Here is a 19241-nt window from a genome sequence, read left to right as displayed (position 1 = left end):
GTAATTACTTCTCTGATTCCGGTCGGTGAGGTTTCCGACCTTGTAAGGCAAGGCTTCATGGAGAACTTTCGAGTCCTTGATATATATATCTATATAACTTGTTTAAACATATTAATCTTACTTAACTTCTGCTCATTTTAGTTTATTTGTTATATTTACAAGTTCCATGGTTATGGGTTCCAAGAGTCTATGCTTCGGTTTAACCGTAAATAGCTCAAGACCGTAAATCGAACTTTTGTTTTAAGACTTTGTTGTTAACTTTTTGGTTGTAAAACTTAAGTATTTTAATTTGTACACTATTATAAAAGTTCTTTGATATTTGGGCATGTGGAAACCATCTATGAACTTGTTGTGAGCTAGAAACCGAACCAATCCAATTTTTACTCGCTTAAGACACACAAGTGTGTTTTTAGCTATCAAGACTTGTATATTTATTTAAAAATGGTTTACAAACACTTGGAAATGTTGGATCCAACTTGATCACATAACAAAGTTTGGACCAAAAAAACCAAACTTTCGTTTAACGTGTGTTGTTAGTTCTAAAACAATAGAACTACATACTTGGTTAAGTCTTATTGAGTTATCTCATAACATTCATTAATTTGGAAAGTTGACTTTGGGTTTGATCAGTTACCAAGACCCAAACCAACAACCCAAACACTCGTTAAAGACCCGTTTTAGTATCTTTATCCCAAAGGAACTTGCACTTTTGCATTTTTCCCACCTTTAACATAGGTAAAGTAAATATTAAGGTTAGATACTTTAACCCGGTTTGAGCAAACTTACATTTTTAAAGGGTTATTATTTATAAATTCTTTAATAGTTACATTTTAAACCTTGAACTTTAATTGTTTGCATTTCGCAACATTTACTTTATTAAAAGACTTTCAAGACAACCTTTCTAAATCCAATACTTTCTTTTATTTATGCTTCATACGTTAAACTCGTCGTTCCGGCAAATCTCCAAATTATCATCTTTCAAGTTTATTACTTGAAAGTGAGTACTTTCATACCCCATTTACCATCTTTCGTTTTGGGGTGACATTTCATACTTATTCAACTAAATGCTTTATACTTGAATCTTAACCCACAAACTTTATTGTATACTTTACTTAAATAAATGCTCGATTTGGTGTTCTATGATTATATGCCTATGTGTTTATCGCTTTTGATTGGTGGAACTATAAATCCTAGTCTATTTGGCAACCCCTCTTGGCAAGGTGTCGTTAACGTAATGCAATTAACGATAACTATAAAAATCCTAGACTATTTGGCATCCCCTTATAGCAAGGTGTCACTAACGTAAATCTATTAGCAATTTTATCTATTTATCCAAGTTATTGCTTTTATATATTGTTTCGTATACAAGTTTTGTGGCTTTTTCTTACTATTGCTCAACTTATGAATTGCTCACCAACCTTTGTGTTGATAAACTTTATTTTATGAAATGTTACAGGTTTGCATCTAGGTTGATGATTGAGTTGAAAGAAAACTTCATCAAGACCTTTAGGATATTTAGCAAAAATGAACAATATTTGATTTGCTATGTTTTGTTATATTTGTCTTATGAATATTGTTATGTGACATTTTCGATGTTATGACAGGAAATGAGTTTCTTAAATATTGTCGTTTTAATTAGTGGCATGCGCTTATAGGCAATCATTGCACCCCGGCATGTTCCGCCGTCTTTGGTCGGGGTGTGACAGTAGGCTTGTGAGGACCGCTCTCAATGGATCTGAGGAGAGCATAGTTAGTCATTCTTATGTAGTTCTTGAACCTCCATTTGGAATCATTAGAGTTGCTTTTAGAAGACATCAACTTTGGAGGTTATGTGATGGTTTCAGCTGCATTTTTCAATATTAGACAACTTTACAACATCTCGGGATCGTTTGCCATCTTCTTAAATAAGTTAGGAGTGAAACAAATTCTGTACAGACGCTTAAGTACTAACAGATCGAGTTTAAGTGTAAACGAATCGAATTTAAAAGCAATCGAATCGAATTGGTAAACAGATCTAATTGAATAGAAAATGAATCGAATCGAATCGTAAATTGAATCGAATCGAAGTTTCTAATCTCGATTCTATTGGTTTGAGACTCGATTCGAATGGTTTGAAATTCGATTCGAATTGTTTGAACTCTATTCGATTAGAATTTCCAGAAATTATAATTTTCACACAAGTACACTTTTTGCCATTTTTGGAAACTCGATTAATCTAACAAAGAACCCGATGAACACTTCAACAATCTTCAAATACAGCCTCCAAGCTTATCCAAACACACTTTTTGAATCCAAAAACTTTCAAGAACACAAAGAGCACATTTGCTAAACTCGAATACTTTTAACAACACTTTAACACACTTATTTTAAGCTTGTAAACACACAAGTAAGCCCGAAACCCACTTTAACCACTTGAAAACAAGTCTTAAACACTTAAACAAGACCAAATCTAAGGTTGTGACCCAAGAACCACAAATGGTAGAGTCGGAAGCTCTGATACCAATTGTAGGTCCTAAGAACGGATCAAACAATAGAGTTCTTGAATCAATCTCACTTACTAGCTAGCGGAAATCACTAGTAAGCAAACGAGATCTTGTGATGTTAGATTATAACTTAAAATGGAAAGAGATGAAGAGTTGAAAGAGAGTAGGTGAAAAGATAAGGTTAAGTATTGTGCAAAAGGTTATCTATAGTATGTGCATGCTTCACCTTATATGGTGAAGACACCTCATACTAGACTTTCACTTTATTGGCCCAATGGGCTCTATATATGGCATCGGGCTCAGCATACAATAAACAAACCGACAAGCTAAGAAAATACATCATAAATAGATCAAGCAAATATAAAAGACTAATATACAAAACGAAGCCCTACAAACTTACACACTTATGGTTTATCTTAATTCGTCATCGCCAAGTGAGAAATACCACCTTATGATTAATATTCAAAGCTAGGGATGGCAATGGGTCGGGTTTGGGACGGGTCTAGGTATTCCCAGACCCCGACCCGATTATTAAAACCCGTCCAAGACCCGTCGGGTATTATCGGGTAATTACCCGTCGGGTTTCGGGGATCCATCGGGTTTCGGGTTTCTTATCGGGTTTACAATGTTAATTCAAACAAGTAATAACCATTGTTATAAAGTAAAAACAAACGGGTTAATTTTATTCGAATATGAATCCAAACTTATGGAATATTTTTAGAAATAAATTAACAAATATATAGCTATCCAGTTAGATTATTATCTGTTGATTGTTTTGAGAACAATAAACATGTGTCAATATTATGGAAAATTGGAGATTGATCAACAGGGGAAAACTGGAATAACTAGGCATTAGAAATTAATGGAGACAAAATTGAAAAAGAAATAAATAAACTTTAATTTTTGATATGAATATATATATAATAAAAAGTTATGTCGGGTGCATCGGGTATTAATCGGGTAAATGGGTCAATGTTATCGGGTAATCGGGTATATTACAAATTTCAAACCCGTCCCAAACCCACGAAAAATTCCAATACTAGTCCCAAACCCTAATAGGTCAGGTATTATTCATCCCAATTATGTCGGGTTTTGGGTTTTCCCATCAGATTCGGGTTCACTGTCATCCCTATTCAAAGCAAGCTCCAAGTCATTACTTCTTAGGGAAAAAACACTAAAAATTAAAAATAAAAATTCACAAAGTTATAGTTTAGTCGAACTTTTAAAATTTAAGATCCAATTTAAAAAATAACAAATCATATGGAATCCTTGTAATTAACTAACTATTATTAAAATATAATTGAATTTACGCGTGAGCATAAACAACATTACATATATCAAGTATTTTGTGGAATCATGACGATAGTGAACAATATTTTATAGAGGGAAATATATATTTTATATCTCCCAATACACGTGCTTTTGCTCACTCCAGTCAACGATCTGTGTTTGAATCTAACCTGATGAAGATACTTCAATAGCATTGAAACAATTAGCCTGAAGAAGACGAAGAACAAATATATAATTAAAAGCGCAACGATGGATTTTGAATCGGTGAAGAACTACTTGGAGAAAACTGCACCATCAAATGATATCGATTCCATACCCTTTATGTTGTTCGACCCAACGATAATGTCAGGCATTAAAGTAGATCTCGTCGAGCGCGGTCGAATCATCTGCTTCATAAAAGTCACTCCTCGTTTACTGGTTAGTTCGAGTCTTGCTTTTTACTTTCTTTAAACGGCAACTCACATACTGTTTAACTCTATTTATAATATTACAACTTTTTAGAAACGCAAATTATTATGCGACTTTTTTATACCGCTACAATTAGTTTCTTTAATATGATTGTTTAAAGGTGAATTAAAGTTTAATAACCAATTCTGCCGTTTTGATATTATGGAAATGAAGAATGGGGATAATACCTTGCACGGTGGAGCAATAACAACGATGGTGGATGTGTTGGGTGGAGTTGTAATTCCGACGGTTAACAATGCGGCCAGCTCCGGAGTTTCAATGGAGATTAACATTTCCTACTTAGATGCTGCTTATGTTGATGTATGTACTATGTATTCTTCATCAACTCCTTACTTTGATTCCACTTTAATATTCAGTCATAAATAAACACTTGAAGCAAATCTTTAGTTAATAGCATTTGTACGAGACTTACAACTTTTCTTGCAGGACGAGATTGAAATAGAGGCAAAGACGTTGCGTGTTGGGAAGGCTGTTGCTGTTTCTACTGTAGAATTTAGAAACAAAAAGACTGGAAAATTAATTGCGCAAGGACGACATACCAAGTACAATGTTGTATCAAGTAAATTATGAAATTCAGGTAAACTAAATATGTTCTGCATTTATAAACTAATTTAAGGATTTATGTAATGTCTTCTACATTTTCGTATCATGGATTAATACGAGGAATCACTACTATCTTTTACACTGTTGATGTGTCTTAATATTTCCCAAGTTGCATTTGCTTTATCCATTCCGCTCACACTCTTCTGTAGCTATCCTTGCCACGAACGCCATGATTAAAAACATCCCACAAACAAGGCCGCCCAATACATAGTTCCATGGGAGTTCGTCAGTCTGTGGTTCACAAACGCCTCGTTGCGTAAGGAAAAAGCTTTAAATGGTTTGGGATTTGAGAGTCTAATCGCCTATACATCTTAAATAAAGTTACAATGTATAGGATAAAGATTGAGTTAAAATGGGTTATTTTTTGCGTATAAAGATGACTTTTTTTCATTCATATTTAATCAATGTTAGATAATTATAAACATCTAAAGTTATAGTGTATTTTGAATACAGTACGTGTGTAGTTAAATTGTACGGGTTTGGCCCAGTACGTTATATAGTGGCCTCGACCTACTATAGGGGATATCGTGGTGGATCTAATAATATAATTTGGAGAGGGTTGGATCACATGACAATTCACTCGTATAATTAGGAGAAGGAGGTATTCTGAAGGGTATAGTTGAAAGTGGAGGTGCACAAGGAAACCAGTTAACCGATCAGCCCCTACAACTCGCACCGCTTGTGAATCGATGAACCCAACAGTTTGTAAGTGGCCGGTTTGTGATTTTTCAGATTTGAACCGGTTTCAAATCATTGGTTTGTGAGTCGATGTCAGGAACTGGTTTGAGGTATCGGATTTCGCACCTTTCAATCATATAGAGATTACCATGCGAATTTATAGCCGTTTTCTGGTTGTTTTGACCGTTTCATTTTTCACCTTTCAGAAATATTGGTCGTTTCAGTTTGTCACGACACTCTAAAACTCTAAAAATACTCTCAAAAATGCAATGTTCTCAAACAGTTGAAACCGAGCAATTATCTCAAGCATCCGTTGGTGCATCGATCCTCAACCAAGGTACAAGTTGTGCAAATTTCACTAACAAATCAAAACCCTAACTTTTTAAACATTTCGATGTATGTGACCTGGGGCGTAGCCACTACCACCCCAGGGGTGTCCCCCGTCCCCTGTGAAATTTTTTTTTTAGTGTTAATATGCCGAAAAATTCCCGACCGACCCCTGTAAAATTTTGGCACCGACCCCTGTGAAATTTGAAGCCGTACCCTGTATAATTTCGAAACGACCCCATGAGGTTTTGAGACTAACCCTAACAAAAAATACAATGACAATTTTATAAATATAATTATATAAACGTTATATAAACATTTTTTTGTATTACATTTGAATTTAATATTAACAAGTCCAATATCCAATCAAATTTTTAAGCCCAAAACCTAATTCAAACCTTACTCAATTTTTAGTCCAAAACCCAAAATCCCATTCTAACTTCTAAAATTTATTTTTTTTTACCGCCTCTACTGCCTCGCTTCGTCCTTTCGATGGATGATGACTACATTAACTAACTAACGCCAAGAAAAAAACAAACATGAAAAATCGCCAACATTATGAGTATGATTGCTTCAATGCGGTTCTAGAATTGCAAATCCAAGAGTTTGGGGATCGTTTTAACGAGGTAACATCCGACTTACTTGTTTCGTTGAGTTGTTTGACTCCTTGTGATAATTCGGGCATTTTCTATTCCAAAAATATTACGATTAGTCGAGTTGTACACATATGATTTTGATGAAAGTGATAAAAGAAGACTCCTGGTTGAACTAGCGACATACATCGATAATTTGAAAGGAGATAAACGATTTAAAAACTTGAATGGTTTAGCAAGTCTTGTTCAATTGATGGTTCAAACAAAGAAACACCATTCCTTTGCATTGGTGTATCGTTTATTAAAGTTGGCTCTCGTATTACCCGTCACAACCGTAACCGTTGAAAGATCATTTTCGGCAATAAAGTATGTGAAGTCCGATTTGCGTAATCGAATGGGTTATGAAAATTTAAGCTACAACTGTATTTGTTACATTGAGAAAGACTTTCTTGTCAATGTTAAAGTAGATGATGTAATGGTTAGATTTCAAAAAATGAAAACTCGTAGAGAACAATTTTAATATATTTGTTTTCTAATATTTTGTTTGGTAATCTTTATATATATATATATATATATATATATATATATATATATATATATATATATATATATATATATATATATGACCCGACTTGACCCGACCCCACCCGATTCGACCCGACAGTTGTATTAGTGCCGACCATAAAAGTTCCCGACCCCTGTGAGAAAATTTTATAGATCCGCCACTGTATGTGACGGTATAAAACGTACGTGTTGTAAGAAATGTGGTAAGTTTTTCAAACCCAACTTTGAAACAATATGTAGAAAAACATTGGCCCGGCGTTGAAAAGCATTCCGAACCAAGGTTAATCATCAATAGCGCGTGATGAAAATGTTTAGAACTCTTATGTAAATACGGTTTGGAATCGATTTACAAAGTTCATGATTCAAGAGGGTTTGTCGTTCAACCACTTTGAGAACCATCGTTTGACAAAGATGATTCAAGAAACTCTCCAATCACTTTACAATCACGTAATCCGTTATACACTTAGCCACAATTGTTTAAAGTTATGGAAAATGCAAAAAAATGATCTAATTTTACGGTTTGATAATTTACAAACAGCTATGAACTTATACACAATATAGAGGTATAAAGTGAGCGATCGTCTCTGCTCTCCGATGAAAAACTCAACCTATGTATTATCAATGCGCTTAGGTAACTATGAAGAACCAACAATATAGATTATGTTTAGACAGAGGACTACGCCATAGACCCATAATAAATAAATAAAATATGTATTTTGTATTGTAAATTCAAATTTTATGTTTTTAAATAGTGATCTTATATGGGAACTTAATATTTAAAAAAATAATAACAAAATAAAATAATAATAAATAAATAAAATATTAACTTTATGTTTTTATTATGATATATGCCTTTTAAAAGAAATTTTTCATTACCTAGCAAAGGTTGTCGGTTCAGGCTTCTGTCCCGTATAAGCGAGGTCTTACGGTCTTACCATTCTCATTTATTGCGTAGCCTACAACAAGAATGAAACCCATTAACCATCCTTTGACGATCAATAATGTAAATGTATGTATGATAGTATAAAAAACATTTATATATATATATATATAAATGTTTTTCATACTATCATACATACATTTACTATATATATGTATGTGTGGGTACATGTAACATCTAGAGAGAGGGCATAACAATGTGTAGTGGGATGGTTTGTATGGGGGTGTAAAAGAGAGTGGTGAAAGCCTCTATATCCTTCCTAACTTTCTTATATAGGAGAGGATATGGGCTACGTTTGGGCCTAATGGGCAGTCGGTGTCTGATCCTAAGCTCAAATGATATGTCTGGTCCGACAAACGGCAAGCTCAGGACGTATATTCGTTAAACGGTAGACCTTGAGACGTCATCAGTCAAATAGCACACTAGTTAAATACTTAGTCTGGATCCAACACACGTCATCAATTACCACATGTGATTAGTAATAACTAATATTGTATTTTTCTTAATTATAAGGTGACTCGTTGTGGGGCCTTAAACGGGCCTTCAGAAGCTGATGTGGCCCGGTCTTACCATCGCGTGCATCGTGTCGGGGCGTTAAGACTCGGGTGGTGAAGGAATGGGCTTCAAGACATTAATCGTCGGCAAAGAAAAAAACAAGAAAATGACAAGGCCCAAATGATTAACAAGAAAATAGTGGGAATTTAATGTGACAACGAAGCTTTAAACCACATCAAGGTGTTTAAGAGGTGGGGCTTTAACACGGCATGACGCTTTAATTGAAAGTTTAAAGTCCCTCTAGAACAACCGGCCTAAGAAACAAACTTGCTAAATCAATAAGCCATTTATGTAATTTATTGCTTAATAATATGTGAAATTTTATAGAATAGTAACCAAATATTAAAAATATTTCAATTATATCACTTAAATTTAAAAACTCATAATTTATATCAAATAATTGTGTGCATTTAAAATAAATCATGCCATAATAGGGAATATATAATATCTTCCATACTTTTGGTTTTGTCCGCAGCCACTCAATGATCTGTGGTTGATAATTAAAATTTGACTTGATAAAGTTGCATCCATGGTGTGTAGGCAATAAGCCTGAAAGAAGAAACATAAATACCAAAGCATAACATTGGATTTTGAATGTGTGAAACTACTTGGAGAAAACTTGATCATCAAGTGATATTGATTCCGCGCACCTTCGAACCAGCTGTCGGTGACGAAGAAGAAACATAAGATCCAAAACATAAGGATGGATTTTGAGTGGGTGAAGAAGTACTTGGAGATCACCACATCATCAAATGATACCAATTCCATGCCCTTTATGTTATGTTGTTCCAGCCACTGATCATGTCAGGCCTTAAAGTAGAACTTGTCGAGCGTGGTCGAGTCATCTGCTCCTTGAAAGTTCCTCCTCGTTTACTGGTCAGTTTCTTCACTAGTAAGAATTATCTGGGGGCGGAATGATTAAATGTGAATTCAACTTTCAGTAACCAAATTTACGGTTTTGAAATTATGAAATTTTAGAACGCAGATAATTCATTGCAAGGTGGAGCAATTGCAGCGCTGGTGGATGAGGTGGGTGGAGTTGTAATTCCGACTATTAATAATGCGACCAGCTCCGGAGTTTCAATGGAGATTAATGTTTCCTACTTGGATTCTGCTTATGTTGGTGTATGCATCTTCGTTAATTCCTTAATTTATGACTTCATCTGCAATATCTATATTAACTAATTTGGTGTCATTAGTTAGATGTAAAGTTAATGTGACTAACTTAATTTGTATATTTTCATTTGGTCTTGGTAATTAAACGCCTGAAGAAAAATCTTTAATTTGCATTTTTATACTTTAGCTCATAGCTTTGTGTTTAAATGGCATTTATATGAGACTACAATTTTCATGTAGGACGAGAATGAAATAGAGACAAAGGCGTTGCATGTAGGGGAGGCTGTTGCTGTTGCGACGGTAGAAATTAGAAATAAAAAGACGGGAAAAATAATCGCACAAGGAAGACATACCAAGTACCGTGTTGCATCAAGTAAATTATGAAATATCGAAAGAGATCCTGGTCATACATGTCTGTACGTATTAATAGACTAGATGATATTTTTAACTATATGCCGTGTTCTCCATGAACTATAATGATAAAACAGGAGTGAATCCCATATAAAACAAAGCAAGTGTTGTGGTGGTTAATGCACTGGATTAATAAATGCAACGTCCTGGGTTTTGAGTCCTAGATTTGTCTATGTTTGAGATTTTTTTGTGTGCTTTTCTGTACGGCATAGATGGGTATAAAAAACACATAATACCTACTTAAACTAGTGAATATTCTTTGGTTTAATAATTAACAAAGAACACATAATAGACAATACCTGCGGTTATTAGAAATTTAGAAGCATAAAAAGCTGATTCTGTTGTAAAACAAGCCAAATATGTGAAAATAGATGGGTATAAAAAACACATAATACCTACTTTAAACTAGTGATTATTCTTTGGTTTAATAATTAACAAAGAACACATAATAGACAATACCTGCGGTTATTAGAAATTTAGAAGCATAAAAAGCTGATTCTGTTGTAAAACAAGCCAAATATGTGAAAATAGATGGGTATAAAAAATACATAATACCTACTTTAAACTAGTGATTATTCTTTGGTTTAATAATTAACAAAGAACACATAATAGACAATACATGCGGTTATTAGAAATTTAGAAGCATAAAAAGTTGATTCTGTTTTAAAACAAGCCAAATATGTGAAAATAGATGGGTATAAAAAACACATAATACCTACTTTAAACTAGTGATTATTCTTTGGTTTAATAATTAACAAAGAACACATAATAGACAATACCTGCGGTTATTAGAAATTTAGAAGCATAAAAAGCTGATTCTGTTGTAAAACAAGCCAAATATGTGAAAATAGATGGGTATAAAAAACACATAATACCTACTTTAAACTAGTGATTATTCTTTGGTTTAATAATTAACAAAGAACACATAATAGACAATACCTGCGGTTATTAGAAATTTAGAAGCATAAAAAGCTGATTCTGTTGTAAAACAAGCCAAATATGTGAAAATAGATGGGTATAAAAAACACATAATACCTACTTTAAACTAGTGATTATTCTTTGGTTTAATAATTAACAAAGAACACATAATAGACAATACCTGCGGTTATTAGAAATTTAGAAGCATAAAAAGCTGATTCTGTTGTAAAACAAGCCAAATATGTGAAAATAGATGGGTATAAAAAACACATAATACCTACTTTAAACTAGTGATTATTCTTTGGTTTAATAATTAACAAAGAACACATAATAGACAATACCTACGGTTATTAGAAATTTAGAAGCATAAAAAGCTGATTCTGTTGTAAAACAAGCCAAATATGTGAAAATAGATGGGTATAAAAAACACATAATACCTACTTTAAACTAGTGATTATTCTTTGGTTTAATAATTAACAAAGAACACATAATAGACAATACCTGCGGTTATTAGAAATTTAGAAGCATAAAAAGCTGATTCTGTTGTAAAACAAGCCAAATATGTGAAAGAGAGATGTAGGGAAAAAGATGGAGATTTTATTAATTAGGTATATTATACATGAGATACAATGGGATATTTATAGGATATGAAAACTTGGAGAAGAAGCTAATCTATATTAGGAGTTGATAACCATAATATCAATATATTTATAACACTCTCCCTTGGTTATCAACTTAATATGCTTGGAAATGCTGACTCATTAAAAACCTTGCTAGGAAAACCCAATTGGACAAAACCATATCTAAGGGAAAAAGAGTTCAGCGCGTATTCTCTCCCCCTGATTTATATATCCGTTAAAATGGTAAATATCAATCTTTTGTGAAAGTTACCCAAAACTTTTGTAGTCAATCATTTGCGTCTTCTTCCCTTGACATTTGAATCCTTAAGTTGAATAATGTTGTATGATCTTCACGTGAAAAGTTCTATTGCTTCGTCTGGTAACACTATGATCCTGTTGTGTTTCTCTGCATCAACAAGACTAACAAAACTTGTTTTGATGGGTTAGTAAAATATAAACACATATCTTTCATACCTGAAATACATGTTTTAACCCATTCTGATGTCTCCTAGCAAGACACATGCCGATAAACATAAATAAAGAAAATAATAATCATATATAGCTAACAGTACAACATAATGCATATATGCATTTAATTATAGTATTTTAGAACCAATAATATTTCACATTTAGATAGAAAATGATAAAGAGTCATTGTGTGACATCCTTTAACATGCTAAAAGAATTAAATTTGTCCATGGTAAAATGTCTCAACATTTCATAGATCTTTGATGGATTTATAAACATATAAATATATAATTACACATATACTCGAACTATAAGTCGAGTAATAATCACACCTTGTCAAGGTCTTTCAAAAAGAATTTTCTCTTTAAAAGCTCATAAGTTTCTCTCGGTGATATATCATCATTGTAAACTGTGATTATAATGAACTTTTAAAAATGAAATTTTGATAAAAATATGGCTAATTATACCTAACTTATCTCCCTCTTTATCAAAATATCCCTTGATTTGTGCCAAGCTCAATTCGAATAGTTTAGTCCATACGTAATAAGCATAAATCCTTGCATTTATCAATCCATTGGACTTCTTTTCTACTTGACAAATTATGCATACGCATTCACTTTATCAGGATATTTGCTGCATAAACTTGCTCATTAACACATCACTTTGTATCACATATCAAAAATCCATATTCTACAATTTCTTTGTTTATTGATATATTGTACTCATCATGTACATTTTATTCTATGTGTATGCTTATTGATGCACAAGAATTCCATAATTAAGATGCATCAATTAACCTTTCAAGTATTCAACTACCTTAGAAAACTCTTCAGGAGTCCCAATTATGCTCAGCATATTCAATAACCGTAACATATTCAAATATGACTCTATACACAAAAATCATTGTGTTCTCGAGAACTTACTTTACATGATTTGTTAATTCAAATCCTTCAAAAACTTTCTTGTAACTTTCAGTATCAACTGAATAGAAATATTTATTGGACGCATATCAATTCTCTCTTTATATTACCAGACTGTTTAGTTATTGGAAAGTCATTGCTTCCACCATTGGAGAATGTGTCAAATCATAATTAATCATGGGTCTCAAAAATTCTTATGCCGTAAATTTTGCCTTATATCACTTGATGAATTTTCATAACTCATATACAATACCCGTTTGTATCTAACACATTTTACAACTTTAGTTGTACGGACTGCTGGTCCAACGAACTTTCTGTTATTTAGAGAATTCAACTATGCCATGTTTGCGTCTTTTCACTATGGCCAATCATTTTATAGGCAGATTTAGAATCTTGATCCTCATCATCATCATTTCAAGCGCTAATTATATATATATAAAAGTACAGCGACGTCGACTTTATTTCGATTCCATATATCTTTGTAGACATGATACAATATAGTTTATTGAGAGCTCTTTATTTTCAGGTACCTAAGGTTCTTCAAGAACCATCATGTCTAATCTCTTTCAAAAGACATTTTACTACACCTCGACTTGACCATCTTTATTACTTGCTCCAATTTTCGAGGAAATTTTACCTTTGGAACCGATCAATCTACCACGCTACAAGCGTGCATTAGAATTATTATCAATATGCGTTTGTCCTTCCGGAACATTTATTAGTTGGAGCATTAGCAGTTCGTATAGGTGTCTTAGCTAGACACTCTCTTTTGGTCAGTGAATCGGCTGGTAATTCATTCGTTAATCTTTATTCATGAATTTATCCTTTGAACTTTTAGTTCATATAATTTAGTTTGAGGATCAATGATAATTCATTCCAACTAAATTTTTTTCCAACTGCTTTAAATCTTCCCCTAATGTTGGGAATGTTGATTAACTAAAGTGAAAACTAATGAGCCATAAGCAAATATCTCATTAGTTGCTTTAAGTATATAATCATAAATAATATTTAATACCGACATAAATTCCCAATTTCCTTTGTGACCTCATCTTTGTGTTTTATGGTGGATTAATCTCTGTATATGACACACATTAGATGAGAAATACTTGGTTACTGACCAAAAACCAATTACAATGGGGAAGAAGTATTATAACTTGTTTGGCTTGATGTGAATTAGTTTTTAAACATGTAAAATCATATGTACTCAAATACAAACATGAACCTTTCTTGTGATAATTGCCTTTGCAACTAATTATAGACGTTGAGTAATCATCTTAAACAAAACAATTTATGTACGAACATAACTTATCAAGTTCAACACTTATTTCATTGATCATTATAACTTGGGAATCAAATTCATTGTTATAACCGAATGTAAATATACCAATCTGGAATAATATGTTTGCTATCTTATTAGCTAAGCCATAGATCATGCAAACATGAAGTTGCGATCTTGATAACCATTTTGACGATGCATCGATTTTCAAAACACTAAATGGTATCATGTTAGGATATGTGTATCCTTTTCACAATTCCATAACATCTAGGGATTCACACCCTATTTCGGTTGGTAAATAAATGGTTTCCCTTGAGAGCAATATTACATGTATAATTATTATGAAGAATCTTTTGGTTCCTCAATAAATTTCACATCATTGACTCGGTGTGGTCTAACCGGCCGTGCCATTAGATAATCATGATCCATGAACTTCAGGTTTATGATCGTATATGTATTATGTTTCTTTAACACAAAACTATAAATATGAGACAACATTGTATTATCGTTTCAAACGATCATGTGATTTCACATTTGTATTTCCATATTTTGTTCTCATATGTGATTAATCCATTTGCCACTTATGGTGGTCGATCTCATTATTAACATGACCATCATTACAAATCTTCTCAATTATGTCCATGATCATAACGATAAATGTATAGTCACATTCACTTCAGTGAATGGAGTAAGAGCAGACAAGTATCATGGTATTTTTAATTTTCTCAGACATACGTATATGAAGTTACCTCAAATGTCTTATACTCTTTTAACAATATTGCTACTTTAGAGGTATATTTGAGTGTGTCAAATAGAAATTTAGTTTATCCAAATTTTCCTCATAATTATTCTTCTCATCATATAACAACAATGGAGAAGTAATTATATCCCCAAGTAATGCAATTTTTTTTTCTTGGTCTAAAAACTTACTACCTTTTGCAGATCAATAATGAGATTTGAGAAGTATGACACTTGGGGCGTCATATCACAACATTCTTATACTCTTTCATAAGAGTGATGATAAACCACAGCTTTGGTTTTATTGTTCAATTCAATACAATCCATATAATATAACATAACGTATATAATAGAAGGTATGCTTTAATAGTATCCTACATGACGTTATTACTTGCCACCATATAAAATGAGTTTAACTAAATTATTAAGATAATACTTTTATCACTTAAAGGCAAATATAGTTTATGTATCAATGTATCACGGTATAATCAATCAATGCTATATCTTAAATATAAATATTTTTAGTCTCTATTCTTTCTTTAAAAAAATATGCGAACAAAACGGTGGTAAATAAATAGATCACTAACCATATAGAATAATGAATACACATTCAACCAAAAGGGAAAAAGTTAAGTGCATAGCTTACCACGTATTATATAAACACTTATCATCACAAATATTTTCACATATATCTAGAATTTAATTAAATGGTTTAAAACTAATCATGACAATACTACAAAAATATGTTAATTTCTCCTCTCTTTTTTCGATTTGAAAAAATTACTTCCAAAAGTATTAATTAATGTAATATGTAAAAATGAACATTGTATAAGAAATAATATCTTAATTTGATTGTAATTGCAGCAAGTAAATATAGTTCTATCTTAGAATTTTCAAGTTACAACAACGCAAAGTGATAATGAAAACCAATTATAGTTTCTCTTTAAGTATATTTCCCTTGAAATACAACAATATTCATCGGTCCATGCAAGCAGGAAATAAAAGAAACCAGGCATGAAACATAATAATTAAAGGCCAATACTCAATATTTAGCATTAGAGTAAATCCGTAACCATATATCAAGAGAAAGTTCAAATTCATTAGCTAACATTTGTGAAACGATATATTTAGAATGGATTCACTATTTATAAACTAGCTACATCTAAATTAAGATTGTAAATATTTCTCTCTACTATATCGAACAATCAAAATATATATCTATCAGATCTTTCTGATGAACTGTTCATTTTATTCTTTGTGATTTAAGTTATACCTTTTTTTATTATTTAAATCAGTTAACTCATATGTAACACATATTAAAATAACACGATATTCTAAACTTTTCGTTTGTTAATTCTTAAATATGACATTAATCAAACTAACTAATAATGAACATTACGAGGTCGATGCATAAAATACACTAATAAATCTGATTGAAATCTAAATTGCAAACTAATTTAGTGACCGTTCAAAGACGAAATTGTTTATGTGCATCTAACAATTTTCTTTTTCATCTTTAACTTAAATATAAACTAATAATAGATATTAAAAGTGTGTATAATATAACAAAACTAAACAAATTATCAAAGTTTATGTCACAAAATTCGGTTGTGATTTTCTGTCCATATTGACGAAACAAATATATTGTTTAACATATTATATACATGTAACAAACATGAAGAAATTTAAAAGAACAAACCCTTTTGTTTGGTTGTAGAAACTGATGCATAAGTGTAAAATATATATTAATATAAAGAAAGGAGTTGTTTATAATACCTGGTTCGGGGTTTAAGAATATATTGGGAAAAATTCCATTGCTACCGAATATGTTCTAATGTTCCTCACTTCCTCAAATCGAATCAACCCTCCATTGCACTTTGTTAGACAGATTTTTTTTTATCTACGGTTGGTGTTTATGGATGCCACAAGAGTAAAGGTTTTGAATAAGCACATTCGTGCTGATAACGTGTTGTAAAACAAGCCTAATAGCCAAACATGTGAAAGAGAGATGTAGGGAGAAAGATGGAGATTTTATTAATTAGGTATATCATACATGAGATACAATGGGATATTTATAGGATATGAAAACTTGGAGAAGAAGCTAATCTATATTAGGAGTTGATAACCATAATATCAATATATTTATAACAGATTCAAAATTGAAGTGTTATTGCCACCCAAAACCCACCAATTCCAAATCAAATGCTCATAATCCATTATGCTCTATTGTTTAATCAAATATCCAGTAAAACAAATGCTCATACAAATTCAAATTAACCTATTGTAATGTGAATGACTATTTGCAGCATCACAAGAAGAAGAACAGCATACAACAAAAACGTTTAGAAATTTTGGTTATTATGCTTTACTTTTTCGGTTCAGTTTCGTTATACACGAAACCGAAACCATTGGTTATGCGAAAACATGAAACCATCGGTTTTATTTCAGTTCGGTTTTCTTGATTCAGTTTTTTAACTTATTGGTTTCGAATAAGTTATTTCGACTTTTCATGCACACCTTTAGTTTGAGCACTTTGGTCTTTGAATCTCACAGTTTAGATATCATTGTTTATATAAATAGGTTGAATTACTAAGTATATTAATTCATGATCATTAAATTTGTTATTTATAAAATTAACTATTTTGCTAGTGTAATTGCTAAAACTTAAATTTGATTTGTAGTTATCGTAATTTTATTATATGATGAACCTTACCTGACCCGAACCGTCTAACCGACCCGATTTTTTTCATGTCTGACTTTATGAAATTATAACATTTAAAAACAGTGAACCCCCTGAAAAAAAAATATTATGGATCCGCCACTGGCTCTCTCTCCATACATCATGCGGGAGACCAAACAATCTAACAAACTCATGCCTACATCAACATACCTTATTCTCTCTTCCTTATACTCTCTCTCCTCTAACAAACTCCAAGCCACTATTAGTAAAGACACTTTTAACTCTTATAGAATAAACATGTAACAAATTAGTTTTAGGAATAGTCATACCTCTATCACTATATAACAAACCATAAAATAATCAAAGGGAAAGAGAAAAAATAAAACAACTGAGTTTTCATCCCACATTGGTGGAGGAAAGAAAATGAATGCTTCTAACTTGGAATAAATAAGAAAGTAAGTTCTTGTCTTATATCGCTAGATTATAAAATTAGTAAGCTCTCTTTATAAGAAAAATAGCTCGTATGATAATATTTTTATAAGACAAATCACACCCAGTGGTCCTAGCGAAGGGTGCAAAGAAACCAACGCGCACGGGCTCGAGAGAAGTGTGATGGGCGCAATGTGGCGCTTTATCCTCCCATCGCCCTACGCGACGGATTTACATTAGTCTCATTTCAATACGCAATGACGTGTAAGTTATCCAAAAACTTTTGCGATTTCCACGCTACGCGATGCGCGACGTGGAGGTTACGATGAAAAGACATGTTGCCTGCCACGTGACATAAATAAGGATGACTCGGCGGAGCTATATGTCTAGTCGCGATACGCGATGGCCTTATTATAGGTCCATCGCGATACGCAACGGGACCGGAAATCAGCTATAAAAGTGGCATAAATCAGCCTTCATTTCTCGTTCAAAATATCATTCTCTCTCACGTTTTCTTATATAGAGTATTGGTATAATACCCCCGAGTAGTCGTAACGATATCCTCTCTAATCGTAAGAAACTTTTATACGTGAATCCAAAATCTCTGCCCGAATAACGTAACACATTGTGTCATCGTGTAAAGTTACTAATCTCGTGATTATCATTATGATTATTGGGTTGATACTAATATAGATATACTACATTGTGTTTAACCTAGATCTTTAAATACCAGGAAGCCCTTGTTAATTATAAACTTGCAAGGTGAAACATTCAAGTTTTTGTACAACTCACATTTGTGTGAGACAACTAGTTTTCCAATACTATCATGATGATTTTTAAACTTACTAAACTCATGACACATAATCCATACATTTTCACATATATTTTCAACGGATTTTAATTACATTACAGTGATTAAGTCTTTATAGACATATGGGATGGTTGCTACAGGTATTGTGGGGTTTTGTATACAATGATTTCCTATGGGGCTATTACACGTTATTTATTGGATAAGTTTTAGCCATTAAGTAATATGACCACAGTTAAAGATGTGGTCGAGTGACAAGTAGCCTTCGGTAATTTGTAAGCAGTCAGACGTAAAAACATCTTAATTCTGTAACTGTAAAATGTGTCATTTATAAATGAATGTACTCACCAGTATTT

The 19241-nt window shown here is 32.4% G+C and overlaps 1 protein-coding gene and 1 pseudogene across 2 annotated transcripts; both read left to right on the top strand.

Moving 5' to 3' along the window:
• Positions 1-4013: 4013 nt before the first annotated feature.
• On the top strand, positions 4014-4811 carry LOC143544447 (uncharacterized). Its single transcript, XM_077036556.1, has 3 exons — positions 4014-4190; positions 4395-4541; positions 4668-4811. The coding sequence occupies exons 1-3, from the start codon at positions 4023-4025 to the stop codon at positions 4809-4811; spliced, it is 459 nt and encodes a 152-aa protein (XP_076892671.1). The 5' UTR covers positions 4014-4022.
• Positions 4812-8869: 4058 nt separating this feature from the next.
• LOC143544428 (uncharacterized) lies at positions 8870-10093 on the top strand (annotated as a pseudogene). The gene is made up of 3 exons (XR_013137253.1): positions 8870-9377; positions 9480-9626; positions 9858-10093. The product of XR_013137253.1 is annotated as an uncharacterized LOC143544428 (transcript).
• Positions 10094-19241: the final 9148 nt, after the last annotated feature.

This window comes from Bidens hawaiensis, unplaced genomic scaffold, assembly GCF_021521415.1.
Source record: "Bidens hawaiensis isolate Kalapana, Puna unplaced genomic scaffold, B.hawaiensis_p1.1 tig00000888_1, whole genome shotgun sequence".
In the NCBI taxonomy this organism is placed as follows: Eukaryota; Viridiplantae; Streptophyta; class Magnoliopsida; order Asterales; family Asteraceae; genus Bidens; species Bidens hawaiensis.
Note: the sequence above shows the minus strand (reverse complement) of the source record. Positions and strands in the feature narration are given on the sequence as shown.